Source organism: Lates calcarifer, linkage group LG3 (genome assembly GCF_001640805.2).
Source record: "Lates calcarifer isolate ASB-BC8 linkage group LG3, TLL_Latcal_v3, whole genome shotgun sequence".
Lineage (NCBI taxonomy): Eukaryota > Metazoa > Chordata > Actinopteri > Centropomidae > Lates > Lates calcarifer.
The window spans coordinates 22,141,659-22,162,388 of record NC_066835.1 but is presented as its reverse complement, the minus strand read 5'-3'; the positions used below and the strand labels follow the sequence as shown (position 1 = coordinate 22,162,388).

General features: G+C 40.3%; 1 protein-coding gene across 14 annotated transcripts in view; it reads right to left on the bottom strand.

The window, feature by feature from the left end:
* Window positions 1–40: 40 nt before the first annotated feature.
* Window positions 41–20,730, bottom strand: part of LOC108891257 (mucin-2) — a 35,901-nt gene continuing 15,211 nt past the window's right edge. For 4 of the 14 annotated variants that reach the window (XM_051069569.1, XM_051069547.1, XM_051069534.1 and 1 more), the window contains 6 exons: window positions 3,218–3,430; window positions 2,911–3,027; window positions 2,657–2,722; window positions 2,102–2,137; window positions 1,918–1,986; window positions 41–748 (listed from right to left, as the gene is read on the bottom strand). In XM_051069569.1, coding sequence (XP_050925526.1) covers window positions 669–748; window positions 1,918–1,986; window positions 2,102–2,137; window positions 2,657–2,722; window positions 2,911–3,027; window positions 3,218–3,430 — 581 coding nt within the window. In that variant the 3' untranslated portion in view covers window positions 41–668. Of the gene's footprint in view, window positions 749–1,917; window positions 1,987–2,101; window positions 2,138–2,656; window positions 2,723–2,910; window positions 3,028–3,217; window positions 3,431–4,444; window positions 4,697–4,983; window positions 5,260–6,869; window positions 6,967–15,257; window positions 15,822–16,209; window positions 16,280–16,365; window positions 16,438–17,113; window positions 17,168–17,657; window positions 17,724–17,873; window positions 17,991–20,730 lie in introns of those variants that run through there. The other 10 variants (XM_051069571.1, XM_051069556.1, XM_051069537.1 and 7 more) reach the window with 8 other exon arrangements.

Sequence of the window (20,730 nt, the reverse complement as noted above, 5' to 3'; positions counted from 1 at the left end):
AGCTCTCACAAAACACAAAACTGAAAAAGAGAAAAGTATGTTTAGAGATTTGAAGTATTTGGTTTTTTAATTATTTGTTTTTAAAAAGGAAAGAAAATAGAATAATAAATGTTGTGTACATGGAAAAGCTAAAATTAAATGTACAGATTTTTTTTTTTTAAATAAAAGACAGTTACATCATTAAAATCAAGCTTGTTTAGAGTGATACACTCCTCGGTTAAAGCCCATTTACACCAATGTGATGAAGACAAAAAAAATCCTCTATCATAATGACAAACTTATTCAAGATAAGGACTGAATGAAAGAATGATACTGAGTCATTATTGTGAGGAACTTTTGATTATTTACAAAATTTTTTCATCACGTGAACACAGAAATGGGCTTCCATGCATTCTAAAATGATATATTTATATCAACTGATCAATATTTACATGGATGTGTTGGAATGTGTCAGTGTTGTCTATTACTATTGTGGTTCAGAGAAAATATATAATATATATATATAGCTAGTACGTACATGAAAAAGTTTAGTTTTTTTTCCCTTATTGTTAACATTATTAATAAGCCTTACTTTCCTAGGGAGCTCTTGCTGAGTTTTAACCTAACAGCACAACAATAGTCATATAAAAATATAAAACTACAGTATATATAGACACATAGAGGTAAAACTATAGATACTGATCGTTGTTATTGTTTCCAGCTGCTTTGGGCTTCTCCAGCAAGGAATACGTGTTAGCCAGCTGTGAACCTGTGGGTTGAGGAAAAAATTACAGTCAACAAAATGTATGGCAGTTTGATCAGGGTTAGCATTACTACATCTGCTCCTGATTCACTATCTGACAACAGATACACAGGTATATATATATGGTATATACATATATATGGTGTGTGTGTGTATATATATATATATATATATATACTGTGTGTAATCAGAAATATATCATCAGAATATCTGATTCAGTCAGTGGGTTAACCTGCACTGTGGTAACCAGGTCACTATACATTTGTGTGTATGTCCTACACATCAGTATGGCTCTTTAACAGTAGAAATTACAGATGACAAATTGATTTATTGATTAATGTATTTGGTGTGTTTGTAGTCAGCAAATTGTCAAACGTCTCACAGTGGAAACATGTTTTTAGACTTGACCAGAAATTACTCAGTGTTAGTTTCAGTTTTAGGGCCAGCTTGTGGTCTGTCAGAAATACTTCATATGATGTGCTGTCCACCCACGTCTGAAATGAAGAACAACCATACTGTGTGAAGGTTGAATGAAAAGTCAGCCACCATAGAGAGAGAAAACATTTTCAACAGTGTCTCCTGGAAGACATTCATGCTGTTGCAAAGTGATTCAAATAGTTGAGTAACAAATTTTAAAAAGGAGCTAGAAGGAGAAGTGTGGTCATGGATGGATTACAGAACAGGCCTAACTGGCCCGAGAGGTCAGGGGGGCCAGGAGCTCACCAACCACAAAGACACAAAATGAGTATAAGGGGCAGCCCTTTACATATCTTTACTCAGGTCTCCCATTTTCTCATAATGTGTCCATTTGTACAATCCCTGACCAATCACTGAGTGAGGTGGTTGCTGATTTCAGATCGTCGGACAGTTTGGGAAGTTACAGATATGGTTGGGCACGGATGTACGATCAGACATCAGAAAGCTGTGGGTGGAGGGAGTTTCTGCTGTTGAATATCTGCCATGCAGCTTGGACAGAGTATTTGGTTTTGGTCAAACTTTGTCTTTTAGCTGTATTTATGGTGGAGAAATCTTTATCAACCAATCAGGGTTCTCTAACCCCCTACACTGACTACAGAAGCCTTTCTAGTTCATATGACTGTAACCTGGTTACTGAAGTGCGTATATACAAGCACTGACTGTTTATCTGTATATGCTGATGACAACACAGTCTTTACCAGTCATGGTTGCTGTCAGTGGAAGATCAGAGATGGTGGCGTATGTGGGATCATTCTGGTGTGATCCAGCTGTTAAAACATTGAGGAATCACAACAGACACTGAAGTGTTGAGATATTTTAACACCACAGATAATGTAACTTAATCAGATTTCTTTATATTTAAGAACATATTTGATTATTTACCTGGAAAAGTTACCATGCAGTATGTTGATGTTATTCCTGAGGAGTTTACCACACATGCAAAACAAGAAGTGGAGAAGAAAATTATTAAAGTTGATATTTGAGGTTTTTGTCATTTCTTCTTGTTTTGTGGGAAACAGAAAAATATAAACACTTTTTTGTGCATCAACATATAACATAGAAAAATAACGTTTATATGTATGAATATACCTGATGACAAAGCATTTTAATTTTGGTTTAAGTCATATAAATCAGGTTAGGAGTCATCCTATAGCTGCACCAGCAGGTAACAAGTTAGAACTGTCTTTATCATATAGTGAATGGATTATTTTTGGATCCTTTAAAGCTGTGGTATGTGTTGAATGTAATTTGTCATTTCTGTGGTGTGACTAGTCGCTGACCTTTCATAACTGAAGACTACAAACAGTTCCAGCTGCTGTGGAATGATTTACATGTTAACGCTGGCTGCACAACACGAGCCCAGAATTAAATTTTAGATCAGTCTCGATTATTATAGAAAAACAAAGTCTGTTTTTGTTAGCACTTCTCATTTCTCACCATTCAAAGGTTGACACACTGATCCCTCCAGTATCTCCTCATAGACTGGGCCTCTTTCTTCATTTTCTGCAAAGAAGATCATGATCATTTAACAATATTATCAACAGACAATGAAAAATCAGTTTTTTGTTTGTTTGGTTTGGTTTGGTTTTAAATAGAACATTATATAAACATTTCATTTATAGTTGCATCTCTGTTCTTTAAAATTCTGGTTATGTATTTTCTGATATATTTCCAGGTCAGGTTTTATTCACCTCGTCTTTTCAACCTGCGTCTCCGAGTAAAGTAGATGATGAAGAGGAGGACGAGGAGGAGGACGGGGGCAGATATTCCAACAACCATACCAAGATCTGTTCTCGGGCCATCAGGAGCTGATGGACGACAGAATTAAGAAATAATAAAAACTTTTCACTTCATCTTTTACCCAGGACATCGGCGATACAGCAGGTTGATGTGTATATGTCAACTTCATTACATTAGATAGTGTATCTACAGCTGAGAACTGACGGCTGCTCTGATGCACAAGTTTGAGCACTTTTTTCTTTGTTGTTGTTGCCATACCTGTGGTTGTAGTTATAGGCTGTGTAGTTTTTAATGTTGTCATTGTTGTTGTTGTCGTTGTTGTCGTTGTTGGTGTTGTTGTTGTTGTTGTCGTTGTCGTTGTTGGTGTTGGTGTCGTTGTTGTCGTTGTCATTGTCGTTGTTGGTGTTGTTGTTGTTGTTGTTGTTGGTGTTGTTGTTGTTGTCGTTGTTGATGGTGTAATATTCTTACGCTCTGTATGGGATAGAGGGAACACAGTATTGTGAGGTCTGTTAACAGTATTTACACTGAATATATCCACTGTGTATTTATGACCAGTCAAACCTTTAATTCATTTTTGTTATTTCTATTGTTCTGGTTTTATTTTGGTATCCCTGTTCCTCATGTGTAGTACTTTCTGTTTTATTTTGAAATCTCTTGTCCTGTCTTGTCCTTGGTGTTTTTGCTTCCTGTCTTTGTCCTGTTTTCCCTCCTTTTTTCAGTCCCAGCTGTGTCTCATTGGCATTTATTCCCTGTGTGTATATATAGTCCTGTCTGCTCTGGTCTTTGTCGGGGTCTTGTATGTGGGTTTAGTTCTGGTGCTGTTAGTTATTGTGTTGTGAGTTTCAGTCCTGCATCCTGTTAGTGTCCTCACCTGTGTTCTCCTGTGTTTTTGGTTTTCATGGACTTCTTGGTGTTTTTGGACTGTTTCCTGTTCCTGAGTTTTTGTCACATTTTTTGCAAAATAAATTCCCTGGACTCTGCATTTACATCCCTGTGTCCTAGCCCCCAAACCTTAACATTTAACTCCATTTTAACTTTAAATATGTACTTTATTATAAAAGCAAGTTCATTTTTATGACCGAACTTGTTAAATTTGAACTGAATGCAGAGTGGATCTAAATCCTCTACAATGTTAAAAGGACTTGTCACATTTCACCAGTGACTATAGAAAGTCACAAAGTCATTCAGCGCTTTTAAAACAGGAACAACACCTCTGTGGTTAGACCTGCAGCAGTGATGTTATCATGACTCAGACCAGTTGTTGCAACATTACATTCTGTCTGAACACAGAATGAGGTTTTTATGCTAAGCTAAGCTAACCAGCTGCTGGTTATAGCTTCACATGTAACAGACTGATCCACAGAGAGCGGTATCAGTCTGAACATCTAACTCACAGGATGACAACATGAAATGTTAAATTCTTTTAAATAACTGCTTCACTCTGCCTCCACGTTTCTGTGTGACCTACGACCTCTGGTCTCTCACCTCTCTCAGGTTTCTCTCCTTCAGTCACAGTCAGATATGCAGCTGGTTTTCCATCACAGTAGTACAGTCCAGAGTCATCAGGCTGCACTCTTGTTACAGTCAATGTCTTGTCCTCAGTGGAGACACGACGGCTCATTTGTTGTTGTTTTCCAGCAATTTCTCTGCTCCATGTTGGAACACCTGATCCTCCAACACCAGGAGAACACTGCAGAGAGCTGTTGGTTCTCCTCATAACACTGAGTCTGGGTGTCCCTGTACAGAACAAATACTGAGTGAGAAAATAATATATCTCATGTTTTATAATGTACCAACATGAACATTTCTCCTGTGTTCATGATTAAGTCAGGCTGTGTGAAGAGTTAAAGCAACATCTCCCTGTTGTTACTGAGGATTTTAAAAAGAAGGCAGAGTTCTAGAATTTCTACAGAGAGAAATTAGATATTAAAGTACACAAAACATTTTCTGATCTGATCTGAATAAGAAGTTGTGTTTTTTGCAGTACAATTGTTGCTGAAGTTAAAAACTCATGTATGTGTTACCTGATGGGATCACTGTCAGTTCCACAGCTGGTTTATTGTTACAGAAGTATTTTCCAGAGTCTGAGACATTAGCTCTGCTGATGAACAGAGACTTATCTCTCTGTGAACTGTATCGTCTGCCTGGGTCGTTGTATCTTATGTCCCTGTCACCATCATCTGTTAATATGTCAACTTTGTTTCCATGAGTCTCTCTGCTCCACGTCAGTCTATCCTCCACAGGGTGAGGACAACGTAGAGTTACTGAGCGTCTCTCCTCAGCTGCTTCATAGATTATTTCTGCAAAAGAAACAAATTTCAACAAATAAGTATCTATTTTAACTTTAACTAGTTTGTCCAATATTGTTAGAAAATCATATCTAGATGATGGGTTATCAAATGCAGAGCACATTAAATATGTCTCTATAAATACAGCAAAGGAATGATGTTGTTTTTAAGGAATGATTCTGTCTTCCAGGCAGCTGTATGAGTGACTGTCATGTTCACTACGTCATGTTGTTTTGTTTATACTTTAACTTTATTTCCTGTTTTATTTTGGTGGGTCCAACCTCTCCCTCTTGTTTCAGTCTACTTCCTGTGGCTGTGACTGTTTCCCCACCCTAACGTGAAGCACCTGTGTCTCAGTGTCTTCCCCTTTATAGTGTACATGGTCTATGCGCTCACTTCCCTCTGTGCCAGTTTGTCTTCATTACATGTAGCAAGTGTTCCAGCCTTTCCTAACCTTTCTGTGGGGCTTTGTCTGCCTGCCGCCTTCGTCTACCTGTGTACCAAACCTTTTTTGAGTAAAGAGGTTTTTGAAACCTGACGTCACTTTGTGGTATCAGTCAGACAGAGGGAGAAACTGTAATGTTTCAAACGTTGATACCAAAGAGGAATGAAAACATACATTTTATAAGGCCCTGGGTTATATCAAAAATCCCATGCAGGTTAACCACCTGTTTAACAATGAAGCTGCTGCTGTTAAACGATAAGAGCGTGAGGCTGCAACAACTACTTCATCAACAGAAAATTAACTGGAGACTCTTTAAAGCAGAAAGCTGCAAACAAAAATAAAAGTTGGTCAGAGTGATGCAAATGTGTTGATTTCCTGCTTTTCTTTGTCCTATCTGACTGTAAATATTACTCAGTTTATTTGGATTAAGCACTATTTATGACATTTTATAGACAAAACAATCAATTAGTGAATCAAGAAAATACATGGCAGATTAACTGGTGATGAAAATAATCACTGATAATATTCTATATTTTTCCTACTAAATGAAAACACCACAAACAACAGTGTGTAATTCCAACTTCCTTCCGCTGCCTGTGGCTTCCAGCTTCAATCCCATAAAGACATAAAACTTTAATTATATAATTTCATCTTTTGAAAAAAGCTTCAGTAATTTGCACCTGTTCACTGCAGTTTCTATCGAGCAAACAGGAGGAAGTACGGAAAGTATTTGTTGGGGACTATTTTCTGTGGTGGATTAATCCATGTTCAGTGCTCTGCTGAGTGTATCTGGTTTCAAACATGTGCCCCAGAGCAACAATTTGGTTCATTGACGTGTTTCTAATAGTTGTGGATGACAGTGGAGCTCTGTGGCTCAGAGAAACTGTATTTATACACACGGTACCTATAGACCTTCAGAGATGGTTCGAGTCAGTACACAGGATTTGTTGATGATAAGAAAACTAGAGCGTTCAGACGTTTACTCACAGACAGCTTTAGCTGATAATCACACCATCTCTACACTTCCTGAGACAATGACCGAACCATTTCCCTCACACCGATGAAAAGCTTAACCTGAACCCTAACTTCTCTCTAAATAACTCACTCAATGACACTGAAAAATATGAATAAAACAGGAGTATTTCACAGGATTATTTTTGGTTTAAAAAGTCCGTACCTGCAGTGACATGCCAGAGCAGAGTGAACAGGCAGCTGATTTTCACCCTCATCCTGACACAGACTGAAGTGAAGTGACAGAACAAACCACAGTTTCTATCTGTGATGAGAACAGGAACTGGGCCTGGGTGTATGTGTTCCTCTTAATACACACACACACACACACACACACACACACACACTGACAGCTCATAACAATGACTCTGTATGTGCTGATCACATTAATTTGTCGGTGATCATGTACACAAAGACATCTGCCACCTGATTAACAGTTTTGTGTTTAGTGTTTCCTCTCATTCGTACAATGAGTCTGTGGCTGACACAGGTGAGTTAAACAGCTCTAAAGCTGAGCTAGCTAAACCTGTAATGAACAGTTCACCTCTGACGTTAATCAGGTTAGTGGTTTTGTGTCAGCTCTGTCTGAGAAAATGACCCACAGCGTCCACTGAGCTGCCTGTTCATCTAGGGGAAGTGGTCGTGGTTAAATCAGGTGAACAGGGCGGGTGTTGGATGAGCTCAGATCTGCATTCAGAGGACGACTGCATGAGGCCACAGCATGTCTGTTTTCTCAGACAGAGCTGATCAGTACAAGTAGACGACGTTCAACGATCCAAAACAGGAAAAACACAAAACATCAAACTTTCTGTAGGACACCAACTTATCAATCACCACTCATATGTTCATGCTTCAGTTACAACCAATGACTACATGAAAAGATGGACGCCATGGCAGCTCGAAAAGGTCATAAACCCCGCCCCCTCCATGTTTAGTGGATGGGATATGAGCTTTGAACTAATTCATCACACTACACGCCAAGTAAGGTTTAAGTGTTTCCAATCGCACTGATCTATGTTCATTTCACTGATAAGATGGGGTTTAATCAGGGGTTTGGGGGCGGGTGAATCATCATCATGACATCATGACATCATGACTGAATTCTTGTAAAGAGTGAGGAAATGAACTGTGGAGGTTAGAAATACAATGATGTGACTGAAGTTACTGTGATAGCATTTGTGTTGTTTGTTTTCAGGAAGTAACTGTGTGTTAAGAACAAACATCATCGATGTCTATACATACCAGCCGACCAGGAGCACTGAGGCCGAGCGCCTCACCGCTCCACCGGCCTCCTGCTGGCTTGGTTCCACTGTCCACCTTTACAGTACCACGTGTTAGCATCACACACATCCACACTGCTGAGGTTGGACAGAAGCTCTACTTCCATGGTTCTTTATTCTGTGAAATACCCAATATCAGTGACATATTTAGAAACTGAAACATTTTCACATTGACTCAGATGTAATATCCACTTTGACACTGCTGCTGGATTTATCTTCAGCTATCAGATTATCAAATAGAATTACTTTCCCTGTCGCTCTGTGACCTGTGGAAAATGCAATGAGACACAATGGATAACTAAACTAAAACAGTGAAAGCCAAAGACAGAGCAGACCTGCTGAACTGAGAGAGAAAAGCGAAACCACCACGTTTTGTATGAATCTAGTTTCAGATCAAAAATAGACCCACAGTTATTATATTTGTTTCTAGAACCATATTTTCAACGTAGGAACTTTCCATCAGCCATCTTCACACTACAGCTACTGACCACACGCAGATACCAGTGTCAAGCCACTTCACGGTCGACTGTGAGAAGTGCAGCTGTCGACAACTGGAAACGGTTTGTTGTTTTTAAGATGCAGCAAAAAAACATCGACAGAAAGAAAAGAGCATCTGAGGAATGTGCAGGATGGCGACATGGAAACGTTTGTGTCTAAAGGATGAGACTCAGCGATCAGCCCACTGATCAAACAAACCAAGTTTTAGTAAGGGTTGGGTTTTTTGCCTCTCACAGCAATGAAACCACTTCCCTCCATCCTTTAGTGCCAATTAGAAATTGTTAGCATGCTAGCACACTAATCCGTTAAACTAAGATGGTCAACATGGTAAACTTTGCATTTGCTAAATATCAAGCTTCTTAGCATTCTTAGCATCCTCACTGTGAGCATGTTAGCATGGTGACATTTAGCTGGAAGCATCACTGTTCTAAATGCAGCCTCATACTGATGCTAACATGGTCACATACACAGATGCAGCTTTCTCTTTCTTTTTTGAATTTCTCACACTGTGATCAGGAAGAGAAAGAAGTGACTGTGGTCACTACGAAAAAGCTGCCAATGGAAAAGGAACCAATTATAAATACAAATGAGGATGTCTTGTTTTTTTTTATACTTTGAATGTGGTGTTGAGGCAGCGAGGCAGAGAGTGGCCCTTGCCTCCCCTGGGACACTGGTGTATTGCTCAGAGGCTCTTCAGCAGGACAGATGTTAATGGAGAAGCTTTAACCTGCAGAGGACCTGAAACAGCATAGTTTCATTTCATTTTGTGTTTTCTACCTGAGCTCTAAGAGACGCATGAACAGTCTCTTCATACAGAGGCTTTGGCCGGGGGGCCCAGGAGGTCAGAGGTCCCTGGGCCCCAGAAATTTGAGCTCTGAAAGTTTCTTGTTAGTGGAGGTCATGACTTCATGATGTCTTTGTGCATGTTAACCACAGAGTTAAACAGCAGCACACTGTGAAAAGGAAGTGATTGTCTCTGTGTGTGATAGAGCCACAGACAAACTGCACGCAACAAAGCTACATAGCATGACTACCATCTGTGACAGTACCCCCCCAGCCCCACCCCTGCCTGCTGCTTTTCAGGCACGATCTCCCTCTGAGTGATAGTGAAGTCATTTTATCCAGGAAACTGATGCAAATATCCAGAATTAGAAACAGAGTTTGGTGTGTTTGTTAAAGCCACAGCACAGGAGCCGGGGATCATGGGTAATATACATTGTTGGGCCGTGCTTCAGTTCAGTGACTTATTACTAGTAGATTTCTGATTGTGAAGTCTCACCCAACGGAGGATCAGGTTAAAGTGTGAGGAAGCTTTAACAGAATATAAAAACAGCACAACTCTAACGGCCTCAGCTGTTGTTTTGCAGTCTTCTACCAAAAAAAGACATCACTGATCTGTACCCAGGAAATAAAGAGGTGCAGTGATGAGACCGAACTGATAAGACACAGAGCAGATGGAAGAAATGACCTCAGTGTTTATAAAAGAAGCATGTGAGCAGAAATATGGAGGGATGTGTGAAGAGCTGGGCGTAGGCAAGGTGTGAAATGTGTCACCATGCAAAGAAAACACAACCACAAATACTCTGCACCACCCTCTGAAGAAATGACAGATGTCAGATCTGAGGAAGGGTCAGGGCCCACCTCAGCTCATCGGTCCAGTCTTCAGCAGCTCGTTCTGTGTTCTGCTGTGGTGCCAGTGCTACAGAAAGCTCTTGTGTTAGTTCCCATGCTCACTAACTTAGAGCTCACTCAGGCAAAGGTGAAACAGTTTACCTTTGCCTCCTGTGCCGCTCACCACGTCCAGCCCATGTCTTTGTCTTCCTGTTAGTTTCCCTGCCTGCTCATACAGCCGTGACCTACAGCTCTGCTGCACCACCAACCACCTGAACTCTCCACCATTCCAGCTGCTCCAAACCTCAGCCTCCACCTCACACTCACCTCAGTCCTGCCTGTGCTCTGCTCTGTGAGCTATTCACAACAATACACCTGCCTGACTGATGCTGCTGCTGTGGTGCAGCCAACACAGGACGGAGTAAAGTCTGGCTCCCTCTGGAGGTCATTACATGGTAAAAGCACCGATGTGGAAATGTACAGATAAAGTCTGTAATGTTGTATTTGACTGTCATATCAGCTAATTGATACAGCGGAGTCAGAAAAATACTGATGAACATCTGCAGTAGCTGTAGCAGGATCAGTTAAACTGCTGAGGACATCAGCAGATAGTTTTAAATGACCTCTGATGCATCTTCTCAGTGAATATGAACCTTTAAAGCTGCTTCCTATCTGACCCTGCAGCTCCGCTCAGATCGTCCCTGGTTTGCTTCACTCACAGCTCTGAGAGGTGTCCAACCCATTTTACAGGTTTAGAGCCAGATGTTTCCCCTCAGGAGAGGAACACAGCATGAACATTGGACCTTAATTCATCAGGTGACACAAACACAAACAAAGGCAGCAGTTTGTCGACATATATCAGTGTATGATGAACGTACGAGTGTGAACTGAGACCATGTGCCACTGCACCACCATGTGGTCATTGATGCAGCACTGCATGGTTTGCCTCAGTTCCTAGACTCTAAGATTCTTTGGTTTAATACAAACTGACTTATAGTTTATACTCAACTTCTCCTTTTATCACAGACAGATCCAGAGAAGGAAGAAAAGCCACTAACAGTCAAATATACCTGCTGCTGTCTCTCACTGTCTGTGTAGCTTTAGAGTGAAAACAGTGAAAAACAGTTGAATACAGTAGAAAGTGAGCATCAGTAAACAGTTGTCTCCTCTCCTCTTCATGCTCAGTGGATTTTTCAGACTGTAGCTGATTCGTTGTTGTAGTTGTGAACTGTAACATGAAAACTGTTCATTATATTATTCCAGCTGTAGGGGGCGCCACAGAGAATTGATACAGAGCACATACACAGCCTTAGACTTTCTCCATAACTGACAGTTTATTTATTTTCCACAGATGTTTTTCTCATCTCGTACATGAAAAAGGCACATTTCCCAAAATGTTGAACTATCCCTTTAAGTAGAATGCTATTTGATACAGTAGAAAAACAATTTAAAAATTAGCATGTAATAGTTAAAATATAGAGAATTAGCACTTGATATGTTTAAATAAACACAGTTTGAACTTCATTCACTTCGCTAATAACAAGACTGATGATGGACTGAGAAGAGTAACTGAAGGAGGAGCAAACATTCATCATCAGAAACTATCAGCTGCCAAGAACAGAGGGGGTGTTGTGTTTGTCCAGAGAGAAACAGACCTTTACTGCCCCATGTGGATTTAAACTTCTACATGTGTCAGCTCATGTTTGATCACATCCAGATAAACAGCTGGTTTCACAGTCCACAGTCACTAAGGTGCAAACATGAAAACACACATAGCTTTATCTTCCCCACCAAAGTCTCTACTCCACCCGGAACCATCAGATCCTCCAGCACCAGCGGAACAGGTCAGAGAGATCCTGGCACTGGCTCTGGTTCTGGGTGAGTAAATGACAGCATGTGTTGTATAATGTACCTTCATTAACTCTCAGTCATTTAGAAAAAAGTCACTGGATTCAAATTTAAAGCAAACTTGAAACAAATCACCACAAAATCTGTAAAGAAAATGCAAACTAATGAGCGTCTCCATCCCTGAGGTTTCTTCCTCTGATTTATAGAAAAACCCAGGGTTAAGAAATAACCTCTAACCTGGGCTGTAAAATCACCAGCTTCTGTTTAAGTTATGGTTCAGGAGCAGAGTCTGTTACTACACATGAAATATCACCAGTGTTACAGAGGAATGACTCCTCCTTTGTGGGGTTTGGTATTTATAGGAAGTGAGTCATTCCCTCCACAGCTCAGGCTCACACTACATCTGATATTAAATTTAAACACAATCGAACTGAATTTATTTGTGAGAGCATCAAACAGTGTTATCACCTGATTATCTTTGATGGAGCTGCAGAGTAAAAAGTTACCAGATGTAAAGAGCACGCAACATTTTCAAATGCAGAGCAGGTGAACTGTGATGGACTTTTACCTGGGATGTGATGGGTTCACCGTCACCTCTGCAGCTGGCTTATTGTTACAGTGGTATGTTCCACTATGTGAGACATTAGCCTTGAAGATGAACAGTGATTTATCTGCTAATGAGCTGTAATGTTTATGCGGGTCAGGAGTGGGTTTTATGTCCCTGTCACCACTGACTAACAGCACGTCCACCATGTTTCCTCCTCTCTTTCTGCTCCACATCACATTCTGCCCCACAGGATGAGGACAGCACAGAGTGATGGAGTCCTTCTCCTGGATTATATCATGGATTATTCCTGTAAACAACAGAGAGAGAGGAAGCACAGTTTGTTCAATCACTGAGGACAGTTTTTATAATAACTTTTTATAACAGTGTCTTTTATAAAGAGTTTGAATGGTGAGTTCTCTGAGGTTTCTTTTCTGTTCATTCAGGTGATGTGTTTGTTCAAATCTGTAGTTTAATGGAACATGTATGTTTCTCCTGTCTGCATGTGCGACTTTAAATAAGTGTTTTTACTGATGCATCATGAATCAGAATTAGAGGCCATTGATAAAAACAAGTGTCAGTAAATATTAATCATTACTTTTCTCTTATAAACTCTTTAAATGTCTATAAAGGGTCAAAATTGATGTTTCTGCTTAATGAATGAGGACTGCACAGTACAGTGCAGACTATAAGACCTCAGTGACAATAAGTACACAGTCATTAACCACACGTAAAGTCAACATGTAACAATATTTTCAGAATAAAATGTTCAAACAAGAATTTTCTAAATGTAGTTGTAAAAATTGTGGCTGTAAGAATGGCATCAGATTTTCAAAAATCTGTCACAAATCTTAGAATAAAAATAAAGAAAAGTTTTTACCTGCTGTGATGTTACAGCCCAGAACCACGACAAACAGGCAGCTGTAGATCTTCATCTTGGTCTCGTTGCAGAGTGCTCAGAGTGAAGGCTGACCACGCTGTTTTTCTCAGCTCTGAACAGGAAGAGGGACGACATCTGTAAATTTCCATTAACAAGAAACAAGACGAAACCACAAACTCAAAATATCTGTTCATGATCATCAACAACCACACCCCTTCTGTGAACAAAGGTGTGAAAATACGTCACCTACAAGAAAGACTATGTTGGTGCTCTGGGGGGTTTATCAGCTTTAACATTAGAAATTAAAAATAAGAGACTTTTTTTATCCCACTTGTGGGAAATTTACATGTTACACCAGCAAGAAACAAGAGTGACAAAAATCAGTCAGTCAATCAATCAGCATTAAAAAGACTCTGTAATAAACAGAAATGTGCAGTCGTAATACAGGAAACTGAACTGTTGCTGAAGGAGCTACTCAGGTCTCCCACAGTCTCATACAGGGGGTGGGAGGGGTTGTCCATGATAGACGTCAGCTTGGCCAACATCCTCCTCTCACCCACCTCCTCAATGGAGTCCAGAGAGCAGTCCAGGACATAGCCGGACAGAGTCTCTTCCTGTCTCTCCCTGAGGATCCACAGTTCCAGCAGAACACTGCATAAAAGATGGCAGAGGCCACCACAGAGTCATAAAAGGTCTTTAGCAGTGACCTGCACACTCTGAAGGACCTCAGTCTTCTCAGCAGGTGGAGACGACTCTGGCCCTTCTTGTACAGGGCGTTGGTATTGTGAGACCAGTCCAGTTTATTGTTAATGTAAACACCCAGGTATTTGTACTCCTCCATGATCGCAATGTCCAAACCCTGGATGTTCACCGGAGCAGTAAGAAGTGACTTCCTGCTGAAGTCGATCACCACCTCCTTTGTCTTGCTGGGGTTTATGTGGCATGGCTGTGTCGTCGGAGAACTTCTGGAGATGGCAACTGTCTGTGTTGTGTCTGAAGTCTGATGTGTACAGGGTGAAGAGGAAGGGGGACAGTACTGTAACCTGCAGGGCCCCCGTGCTGCAGACCACCACATCAGACAGACAGTCGCGAAGCCTCATGTACTGCGGTCTGTTGGTGAGGTAGTCGGTAGTCCAAGCAGCCAGGTCACAGTCCACTCCAGCTCCTTCCAGTTTCCTCCTGAGCAGAGATGGTTGGATGGTGTTGAACGCACTGGAGAAGTTGAAGAAGGTGACCCTCACAGTGCTCGCTTCCACACCAATGCCAGGTCTGTAGGCAAACTGCAGGGGATCCATCACATCACTCACCAGGTGACGGAGGTGGCTCAGGACGATCCTCTCCATTGTCTTCATCAGGTGAGAGGTTAGGACTACTGGCCTGAAGTGTTTCGGCTCACTGTTTTCCACAGGAGCGGAACTTTCTCCAGACGGAGGCTCAAGGTGAAAATAATTACCAACAGAGACATTACACTCACAGGAGTCATTCTCCTCACTGCTCTTTTATTTTCTTTACATTTTCTGATAATAACCTAAACAGACTAAAGTGAGCAACACTTAAAACATTAAAGGTCAGAGACTACATGGAAACATTATTTCTGATGTCTTATCTGTCTGTTCTGTCACTTTGAGTTTGATGTCGTCAGATCTGTGAGTCATCTGTGTTTCCTCAGTCTGATATGATGCATCATGGACTGTAGTGAAGTAATATTTACACAAACACTTAAAATAGAAGTTTTCATGAAGTGGGAAGAGAAGTAGGTGTTATCATGAAACTCACGTCTTTATGTCTGTTTTTGGACATATGCAGATACGAAGCCTCAGAGCTTTAAAAAAAGAGGATGAGTCAAAGTGATAAATTTCAAAAATCAAAATACAACTCTAATATAAAGTAGATGTATTTTTATTGAAAGACACAATGGTAAATGTATTTACAAGAAAAACAGTTCAATACAAAGCACAACAAAACATTGAATCCAAATGAATCCTGAACCTTTTCTGTTAAATCATCTTTTAAATCCACTCATTTCAATCTACAAACATTCAAAAGCACATTCTGTTGTTTAGAAAAGAGAATGAGGCTGATATTTACAGTACATACAGGAGACATTCAGAGCTGTTCCTACTTAAAGTTTAACATGCATTAAATGTCCTACTGACACAGCCCCAGAGGTCCAGGGGGGTCAGGGGAAAGTCAAGTAAAGGAGAAAGAGACACAAAGTGAAAAGACTAAAACCATCATCATCCTTTTTTCTGTTTTTCTCTACAAACAGCTTTCACTCCTCCATGTTTCCACCTGCCTGTTAAAGATATTGGTCCCTGTTGTTTCCAGATGTTTCAGGTTTCCTCAGTAAGACCCACGTGGAGTCATGGAGCTGTGACGAACCTGTGGAGTCGAGAGAATTCATCATCTCTGGATGAACTACTGTCCCACGCAGAGATCTGTTCCTGTTATCAACAGCTGTCAAATTAAAGTGGCCGTGAGATTCATTTCAGATCCTGTATCTCCCACCTGCCCTGCAGTAACCCCCGGCCCTTCCCACCTTTCCAGTCACCTGATTCCCCCACCTGTTCACCTGCTCACCTGTTCCCTATTCCCTCATTAGCTCCCAGTATAAATACCAGTCCACCTCCACTTGTACTCTGCTAGATTGTCTGTTGTATCGTCCTAGTTGTAGCAGTTTTCTAACGTCCCTGCTTGTTTCTGGACTTCACCTCCTGCCTCCTTCCTTTCTGCCTGTTATTGACTGAGTTCACCCCTCACTTCAACTTTTACTCACTAAACCTCCACTACACACAAGCTAACACGATAAACCAAACCAACATGAAGAGCTAATGGTTGAAGTCACCTTTTATTCTTTCCACCAGACTGTAGGTTGCTGATCATGTCATATGGCGCCTCATTAGTGTCCAATATCTCTGTGAGAAATAAAACAGAATTAATTCAAACTGTGTGTAAACAGAAATAAAGTTAAACTGTGTGTTGATTAAAGCTCAGACTTTACCGGCCTTGATTCTTGTCTGTGGAGAATTGCAGCATATGTTGGAATACATGTGATCCCTATGGTCTGATCCACCTATACATTAAAACAATCAGCAAAAACTATTTATTAGCCAGAACTAAAGACTAGTTTTAAGGTGGTGAAGGCAGAGGAGAGCTGGTGTTCACACTGTTTCTCTCATATTGTCTCCAGGTCTTTTCTTATTTCTGCTGCTGTCATGATACAACAGTCACATGAGTTGGTAGAGTTTTGTTAGTTTTGTAGAAAATAATAAATTCAAAATAAATGGTGATTTTCCTGGCATTTTCCTGTCATTTGATTGGACGGTCAGAGAGTGTACTGGTCAGAGCTAGCAAACCACATCTATAGCTACTAGCACAAGCTGACACATGTTAGCATAGATTTAATAGCTGTTTTTTGAACCCACAATGACCGAAGGAGGAGTTCAGAGACTCTGTTGTAGAGGTTATCTGTGCGTCCTTTTCTATCTATGGAGGCTAACGCTCAAAGTCGAGTCTGCCCAGTCAGATTTCTCACGTAAGATTTAATTCACTTTAGGGCTGAGAATGTCCGCTCGACAGAAGTGTTTTTGATTTGAATGTCTATCCACTGACAAATGACTTAATTAGTTATTTGATAAAACTTTCTTTGATACTGTGTTTTTGTGTTTTAATGCAGCCACAATTACTCCTGAATATACCTGTTAACCACACAATCATTTTCCAAACAGATCAAATATTTTCATGTTTACCTGGAAAAGCGGCCAGGGAGTATAAATCTGCTGTTCCAGCTGAGCTCTTCACACCTGAACAAGAACAGTTATCACTAAACTAAAAGTTTTGTAGATTGAGTCATATATAAATGTACTATTGTTTCTAAAGGTGTAAAAACTAACTTTCATATAAATAAATATACCTGGTTAAAAAAAACTGTAACTACACATCATATAAGTTGAGACAGGTCTCTTGACTAGATGCAGATTAAGTTTTTAGTTTTGCTCTAAAGGATTTTAGAAATTCCCTCACCGTTGCTGTGTCTGGTTTTCAAAAGACCAACTAATCTATCTTTCAGAGAAGGGCTTATCGATTTGATCTGAGTTTAATGAAGTTACAACAAACTGAGGATGTCTCAGTACTGCACATGAATACAAGCACAAAAATGTGATTCATTTGGCAGAAGAAGAGGAAAAATAAACAAAGCGATTACAATAGGGTCCTCACAACTTCATTGTTCAGGCCCTAATGTTACAGAGTACGATTTAATTTTAGATCAGTCCAAAAAGTCTCATCTCTCACCAAGTGTAGGCCGACGCACTACTCCATCCCATATCTCTTCATAGACTCGGTACCTTTCTTCAGCTCCTGACAAAACAAGATTTTAAATTAATCCACTGAATAATCAGTGAACTGATGATAAACAGGCTGTCCACCAACAACTATATTTAGTGAAATATCATCTGATTTTAAATGTTTTTGTTGTTCAGATTAATGTTGATGTCGGGTTTTATTCACCTTGTTTTTTGCGTCTACATCTCCCAGTGAAGAACATGACAATGACGATGATACCGAGGAAGAGGAGGAGGAGGGTGGAGGCGATACCCAACACCAAACCAAGAAACTGTTTCTGGTCTTCAGGAGCAGATGGAAGACAAAAGTTAACATTTATAACAGCTCAGAGGTCAGAGGTCAGAGAGGTCAAATGTAAAGGTCTAAACTGATTAAATATGATCTCACTCACATGTGGTGGAGGGTTGTTTAGTTGTTGACTGGGTGGAGGAAACTGTGGGTAAAGATCAGACACATTGTAAACATTAGTCATTGTCTGAATTTTCGTTGATGGTGGTTTAAGATGACTTTTGTGACTGATGGAGGAAACATACAGAAGTACGGACTGAAAAGATAACTGGGAGGTTTTATCATGACTGAAACCACTCTCTGACATGTATCATTACATGTATTATTGTATTATATTCACCCCAGAAAAAAGTAAAACCACTGATGGACCAGTGTGAAGGATTTAGTGGCATCTAGTGGTGAGGCTGCAGATTGCAGCCAACTGAATATCCTTCCCCTCTCCCCTCCCTTTTCAAGCACGAAGGAGAATCTAGAGTGATGTAAAATTGCAAAAGGCCGTGACCTAAAGCCACTGTTTGGTTTGTCTTCTTCTATTACTTTCTTTAAGGGTTGCAGGGGGACTTGTGCTAATCCCAAGCAGGAGGAAACTCACAGGGAGTACATACAAACTCCTCACAGAGAGGCTCTGCTCTGCAGGGCATGTGGACGGGAAAAAGACCTGAAGTTTGGAAAAAAAGTTCTTTTGTGAGATCCTGAGAAAGTTTTGCAAGATCCTAAGAAACTTTCTTGAAATCTCAAGAAACTACATCTTTTTTTTTTTTTCAAAAATTCAGATTTTTTTTTCAGTCTAAGCTGATGAATGAACTTTGCCTTCCTGTTCAGTCACTCTGCTCCACATCACTTTACCCTCCACAGGCTGAGGACAACGCAGAGTGATCGATCTCTTCTCTTTAAGTATTTTATACTACTGTATATCCTATATATACTATGTACCAAATATCAGTGTAAATCTGATTCATTAAATTGTCCTTTTTGTGTGTAGGTTTCTAATTGTACCTGTGGTTTCCAGCGGAGATGATAGTGCAGTTGTTGCTGTTGTTGGTGGTGGTGTTGTTATTGTTGTTGCTGTTGCTGTTGCTGTTGCTGTTGGCACTGGTGTTGTTGCTGTTGCTGTTGGAGGAGGTGCTGTTGTTGTTGCTGTTGCTGTTGCTGTTGTTGTTGTTGGTGGTGGTGTTGTTATTTTTGTTGATATTGCTGTTGGCACTGGTGTTGTTGCTGTTGCTGTTGGAGAATGTGCTGTTGTTGTTGTTGCTGTTGGCGCTGGTGTTGTTGCTGTTGCTGTTGGAGGAGGTGCTGTTGTTGTTGCTGTTGTTGTTGGTGGTGGTGTTGTTGTTGGTGGTGGTGTTGTTATTTTTGTTGATATTGCTGTTGGCACTGGTGTTGTTGCTGTTGCTGTTGGAGAATGTGCTGTTGTTGTTGTTGCTGTTGCTGTTGCTCTTGTTGCTGTTGGCACTGGTGTTGTTGCTGTTGCTGTTGAAGAACGTGCTGTTGTTGTTGCTGTTGCTGTTGTTGTTATTGTTGCTGTTGGTGGTGGTGTCGTTGTTGTTGTTGGTGGTGGTGTCGTTGTTGTTGTTGGTGGTGGTGGTGTCGTTGCTGTTGGTGGTGGTGTCATTGTTGCTGTTGGTGGTGGTGTCGTTGTTGTTGTTGTTGGTGGTGGTGTCGTTGTTGTTGGTGGTGGTGTCCCTCTCATTGGTCCTCAAAGAACAAAATGATTAAATATTTGTTACTTATACTTTTGTCTGACTGTAGGTCCAACACTTAGAGTGAAGAAACATTTTGAAACTTTGTCAAAATCCACAAAGCAGATCAACTTTGATAAAGTTTGATGTTACCTGATGGGATCACTGACAACAACACAGCTGGCTCATTGTTACAGAAGTAATTTCCACTGTCTGAGACAGAAAGTCTGTTAATGTGCAGTGATTTATCTGATGAACTGTAACGTCTGTCTTGGTCAATGAGCACTTTCTGTCCTTCACCATCGACTGTAAGTATGTCAACTTTGCCTTGTTGTTCAGTCACTCTGCTCCACGTCACTTTACCCTCCACAGGCTGAGGACAATGCAGAGTGATGGACCCCTTCTCTTTCAGTATTTTATGTGAAAAAATGGATGCATATATATATAGTGTATTGTATTTACCATCAGAAACAGAATCATGTTTATTTGCCAAATGCAGTGAATCTACATTTGATTTATCTGTTATCATTAATTTACTCAGTTATGTAGCTGAAATCTTGAAATGTGACTTCCTGTTTGTTGTTTTTTTATTTCCTTTCATTCAAGTTTTTTGTCTGAAACTTGTTTTTATGTGTGAACTCAAAGTTCAGCATAAATTCAACCTTTAACCCAGAGCCACGTTGTCTTTAATGAAACTCACTGAGTGGCACTAAAAAATGTAACTTCATACAAGTAAATATATTATATGATTTACAAACTCTTCCAGAAGGACAACATGTATACAGTAGATGAAAAGAACAGTAATAAAGAAGAATAAAGAAACCTGATTCAGACATTATTTAACAGTTGAAAAGTTCCTACCTGCAGTGACATTACAGCCCAGAACAAAGACGAACAGGCAGCTGTAGATATTCACCCTCATCCTGACGCAGACTGAAAAGACTCAGACAGTGAACACAGTTTATTTCAGCTGAGACCAGGAACTCAGTCATTTGACACATCAGAGTTTGTCTGACAGATATTTTTGTTTGTGGTTAATGAACAGTGATGGTAAT